The following is a 6000-nucleotide window of genomic DNA, read 5'->3' as shown; positions in this document are numbered from 1 at the left end:
GAAGCCTTTGAAGGATCAAATCTTGTTTGACTATTAAAGTGTCATCCCTGGATATTATTCTATTTGATACTAAACTCATGGAAACTTTAAAGACAAATATTCATATCAGCTGATAGCCAGTTTCTCTAGTCAATCCTTTGAAATCTATAAGCATAGCGCTCTAAGATTGGTTGGTTGGTTTGTTTTCTATCTTACTTCTGCTGACTAGATTCCTTCATTGAAGCACTTTTTCCTTAAAAGCCACATAAAGATTCTCAAATAATATTTTCATAAGGACTACATACTGATAATAACACCCACTTTCTAAATCAACTTTCATGTTCATTCTACAAGACAATGACTTTCAGAATAAATAAAAATATAGTCCTAAGTGGCATTATTTACTTGTCCCAGAGTCAAAAGTTGAATCGTCCACTATGCAAATTTGGTCATGGCCAATGTTCCTACATGTCAGGGATAACATCGTAAGTTTCTTTGTACAGAACGGTCAGTGGGTTACTATAGTGAGCTTGATCTCTGCAATTTTAGTGTCAGAGATCCTTATGATTCTAAGTACCCCATGTGTGGCTATTAAAGGTAAAATAAACAGCAGGGGTATGGTTCCAATTGCCTAGTAAACAATCATAGAAAGATGTTTATTAAAGCTGACTCTCAAGTGACAGAGTTCTATTATGTATGCTAAATTTAACATGCTGCAAGCTTAAAAGCAGATAGATCAAAACAATAGAGGTTTTAAAAAATCATAAAGACAAAATACAGCTATGTCAGTATGTGACAGGAAAATAATTTTGCCTTAAAAGTGATCTTCCCCAACCCCCTCAAGGAACATGTAGCCACAATTTATGGAACAAAATTAAAGCAAGTTGGGAGCATTCCATTTCTTAGCCTGCTTGGCTCTGAGTTAAAAAAAAAAATTAATGAGCTGTTGTTAAACTAAGATACAATTGATCTCTTCTACTATAAACAAAAAACTACAATACATAATTACTGATGTATAATTCTGATTTATTAATGTGTGATGTTTAGTTCTTAAAAAAAGAAAACAAAAACAACAAAACACACACAAAACAAGCCAGTAAACAGACTCTTTCATGCACATCCTTTTTTCTACCTTACATAGTTCCACAGCATGATTTTTTAGAGGAGTTCCCTTGCTCAGGGTTGGCATATGTTTTTCAATTTTCACTGTCAACAACCATATTTACAGAAAGATGTACAAATATTGTGAATGGTAGGCTGTGCAACCCTCACATAATTAAAACTTCAGTTTCTTGGTTTTCTAGGGCTTTGTGTAAATGCCAATAAATTTGAGAGTTCACCTAACTGTGCATCTTAACCTTTGTTCCCAAAGGTGAAGGGCAGGATTTTTAATCAGGTAGCAATTTACCTTAATTGGGAAAACATAATTAGGTATTATTATCTAATTGCAATTACTGGTTGGAGAAAGTCACATTTCACAAGTAGTGACCCATGATGGATTATCACTCTCCTATTACTGAATTCTGCATCTGTATTTGTGTTTGGCAGACAGCCAATAAAAATTCAAAGGTAATCACAATGCTTCTCTGCAGTCCAGCTGTCAAAGTCACCAACTCCGCTGCTGAATAAGAAACCGAGACATACTTCCTGAGCCACATCTTGGCTATATCTGTTTCCTGCTCAGACATCAAGTGGAGATCAAAATAATTGTATAAAAAAAAAACCCATGTGAAGCAGGTTAGAGAACTGTTCCATACTTCGTTTCTGGTACAGTTAAAAAGTTTAATGTCTCAAGGCACCACTATGGTTGAACATCAGATACATGGGTAACCAGCTAATCTACTAGGCTGTAAAGTCAGTAAGTAGCTTGTACAACTGTGAAAAAGCAATCTCTAGAGGACTGTTAGATATACTGTAGGCACAGGTATCATAATACAAATAGAAAACAATGAGTCCTAGAAAAAGCATGTTGAGCACCGTTGTGGCATCATTTGTATTTCTTTACCTAACGCTATGTAAACCTTAACATTTACAAAAGGAAAGACTAACTTTTGAAAGTTACACCCAGGGTTGCTCTTTGTGCTATCCCCCAATAATCGGTTCTAGTTCGTTGGTGTACTTTTAGAAGTCGCTGGATCTGGGTCGCCTCCCCCTGTGGCGCTGGTCGATTCATTTAAGTGCGAGCTCAAGTTCTCCGACGTTAGGTGGGAAGACTTGTAGACGATCTCATTGAAGTCAGACCTGATGCACACCAAGGGGGGGTCATTCAACGGGTCTTCCACTGAGGCCTGGGTGTTTTCTCGCGTGATTCCCATGTCCTTGCTTTGTTCTGATGGGGATTTTCTTTTCATGCGTGTGTAAGTATTGTCTTGATTCTCCATGCCTTGCTCATTTTTCAAAAACCGTCCAAAGAACCAAATGAAGAATCCAAACCACACAAAAGCTATCAGACTTGGCACAAAAGCCAGACACTTGACATCAAGGCTTGCCCCTATGAACCTGCTGTGTAAGAACATGTCTCCCTCAACATAGGTTTTATTAGTCTGAGGGTTGGTGTGATTGGACCGCCATTCCCAGGATAGCTTGGTTCTGTTCAAATCCTTTAGACTCTCTGAGTCTTTCACTGTATATATCTTCTGCCCTGGGCCAATATACTGTCCGTATTCATGAGGCTTATAAAATATCTGATTCTTCCACATATTAAGATCCAAAATCAAGACGAGAAAGATAATCCCATAGTTAAACCATTTACCTGCATTAAAAAAGAAATACTGCATATTAGTCAAAGACCTATAAAACTGCAATAGAGTTTTCTCCTACAAAATGGAGGTACTGGTATTATAGCATAAATTGTTAATATTTTAGACCTGCTAAAAATTTTTTGAGAGTGTTATGCTGCCATTAAGTGAATTGGCAATGGGGATTTCCTAAATGGATTCTAGGCATGTGAAAATGTAACTGTAGATCCCAGAGCCAGTAATTTATGGTAACTACACTTTCTAGATTAAGTCTCCTGGTTTTTAAGGCACCACAGTTATACTCAAATTTGGTTCCATGTAGGTTATTCTATAGAGCAATTTAATTAAGGTTTAAAAACAAAGTTCTGATGAAATTCTTAAGAAAAGTCCAACGTATGATTGACTATCTCTTACAGTTTTATAATTAAGCCAGGGAAAGAAAGAAATCATTTTGCAGTGCAAGCACAGCAGTATATCAATTGAATTCACATTGCTCTTTGTAGGTGACCTGTTGATTAAACCATTAGTTGATGTGATTCAGATCAATAATCCTTGAGCATTCATTTCAAGACTTTAAAAATAATTGCATCAAATTCTCATTGAACAGAATCCATTTATCAGACATATAAATATAACCATAGCTGTAGAAGACATGATTTGGAGAGACTGTAATTATTATGACTTCTTTGTAGTATTTAAAAATCTTACATAAATAAGGTATTATTTAGAGACATACTACCTAGTGAAATCTTTGCATCTTTAAATGGAAAGAATGTTGAAAAAATTTCAAGGGATAGTAGATTCCATTATAATTTTTATTATAATTTATTCCAAGTTTTAGTGTGTCATAATAATATAGTAATACTCAGCTCATAGTTTTGCAAAATTATGTGATATTTATAACAGGTTCTAAAAGTTTTAGTTATAATTATATGTGTTATGTCAAAATTATTTTATTCTGTATTTAAAAATAGTGATAGTGACCATTATTAAGTTACTGCTTCACATGAGAGATAGGATCTTGGGCAAACTTCTTACACCAAGGTTGGTAAAAATGTATTTTTAAATATGTACTCCAATAGAACACATAGCTCTATAAAAATATAACTTTGTAAAGAGTTTAAGAAAGTATTTTATCATCATCATTACACATTTTCAATCTCCTATTATATGCAAGGTTGAAGAACTTTAATCCGGGGCTGGCTCCCAAACCTACTAGCTATGTGACCTTGGGTTAGTTGTTTAAATTCTCTAAACTTAATTTCTTTACAAGCAGAAAATAACAGTACTTATTAAGCTGTTAGCATTTCATGAGATTATTAGATACTAAGCACAATGCCTGGTACATAATAGGAACTCAGTAATTGTTACTATTATTATCATCAAAGCCTTGCCTAAGTCATGATAATGTCTTCATTTGCATGGGAAGGTGCAACTTCTTCTCTATGAAGAGAATTTATATAAATCATATGAAGGGAAATTATAACTCTGCCTGTCCTGAAATCATTCAACTATACAGGGTTTATAATATTTGTAATGGAAGCTCTTGCCTGAATGATTTATTTGGCACACCCAAACTGCAAAGTAAGATAGAACATTGGAAACTTTTCCAGATATGATAAAATGTTTATAACATCTGGTACTGTTAAGTTCAAACCACTCCTGCCCTCTTGAATCTTCAAAACGAAAACAGAATCAACCATAAAACAAATTAAGAAAGCTCAAGCCAGAGAAATTCAAATACAAAGGTGAGCGTCATTACCAAACATTTATTGTGCTCAGAATAGACTCTGTGGAGGGTACCTTAGTAGATGCTGAAGACATATGCTACTGCCTTCTAGGAAGGAACTCATCATCTTATGGGGGAAATAGGAAAGAGACATCAACAGATAAATAATAAGAGGCCACATTTAAGAGGTGCCAAAGGAGTGATACAAACCATTAATGCTGCAGATGTTGAGAAAATGGAGTAAAAACTGAGGGCTAAATTCTGCAGAAAAGATTTTGCAGGAAATAGCAATTCATGTGGTCCCAGAAAGAAAAGCAAGACAGGGAACGGTTTGGAAAATGTTATGTTTCTTTCTAGTATATGCTTTTTTTTTGCTGCAGATAGAATAACATACAGAAAAAGATCAGGTAATGTGGAAGAGAGGACCTGAGGGGAGAGAGAAGGGAAAGAATGGAGACTATCATAGGAAAAAAAGGCCAACCAGAATGAGAGACAGGTGATATATAAAAGTTCAGGGATTATCATTCAGTATCTCAGAGGCACTAATTTGTAGCTTCTGTGATAGAAGCAGTTGGGAGAGGGGCTTTGGATACTTCTCTGTTGAAGAAGATCCATACTTATTCCCTTGTTGTAACCTACATGGGTTATGAAGCCAGGCTGGATGGTGAGGGGAAGAGGTCCTTGGACTTGTGTGACTGACCATCACCTTCTTGACTCATAAAGGTCCCTTGGAAAAATGTGTACCCTCTCTTGGTCACTTTTATACACTCATGAACAGAGCAGTCCTTCATAAAGGACTGTTTCCAGGGTAATGACGTCAGAAACTGAACATTAGCAGCATCATGGAATCAGCGAGGAAAAAGAGGAATGCTCATGGAGCTTGGAGAAGGGTGCTTTCCTGGTGGGGAGAAGATGCTCAGGGAATGTTTAATAGTCAAAGGAAAAAATAAAAGCAGAGAATAAAAGTGGTAGTGAATGTACAGCAATCAAACTGAAGGAACCCTGAGGATAGAAGGGGATTTTTTCCATTTTTTCAAATTATTTTCTCTACCCAAGTTGAATGGTGCTGGGTCAGTTTGACCACTAAACTGTCACACTAAAGGATCACGTTATGTTGCTTCTCACATGACCTGCTGTCTGAATATTTAGATAGGATGAAGGAGACATGCATTAAGAATGTGTTGCCTGACAGGGATACCATCACCCTGCTCTAACACATCTTTACTGATTTGTGAGAGAGAGTACCATAGTGACAAAAACTGCAGGCTGGACACCAGCAGATGGAGATCTAATACTCATCTTAAATAATACAACCTTGGGTAACTTGTTTAACCTCTCCAGATCTCAGCAATTTTATTTTCAAATTGAGGAAACAGAACTAGATGCCTCCCAGTTCTAAGATTCTGTCATCTTCCCCCAAATCCTTCTACTTATTAACTATTCAATTTTTTGTTCTATGAAATGGAGAATAATACCAACATAACCACTTCAAAGGATTATTGTGAGGATAAAATGAGAGGTTATATTTAAAAGTTCTCTGAAATGTATTGTTTG

At 35.9% G+C, this 6000-nt stretch overlaps 1 protein-coding gene across 2 annotated transcripts in view; it reads right to left on the bottom strand.

The window, feature by feature from the left end:
- Positions 1-988: 988 nt before the first annotated feature.
- TMEM117 (transmembrane protein 117) overlaps positions 989-6000 on the bottom strand; it is a 529726-nt gene continuing 524714 nt past the window's right edge. Inside the window, exon 8 of one of the 2 annotated variants that reach the window (XM_029206691.1) lies at positions 989-2731. In XM_029206691.1, coding sequence (XP_029062524.1) covers positions 2082-2731 — 650 coding nt within the window. In that variant the 3' untranslated portion in view covers positions 989-2081. The remainder of the gene's footprint in view (positions 2732-6000) is intronic. The other variant, XM_029206692.1, reaches the window with a different exon arrangement.

The sequence above is a fragment of the Monodon monoceros genome, unplaced genomic scaffold, assembly GCF_005190385.1.
Source record: "Monodon monoceros isolate NGI ecotype Baffin Bay Population unplaced genomic scaffold, NGI_Narwhal_1 Super_Scaffold_6, whole genome shotgun sequence".
NCBI lineage: Eukaryota > Metazoa > Chordata > Mammalia > Artiodactyla > Monodontidae > Monodon > Monodon monoceros.
This window is presented reverse-complemented; position numbering and strand designations above follow the sequence as displayed.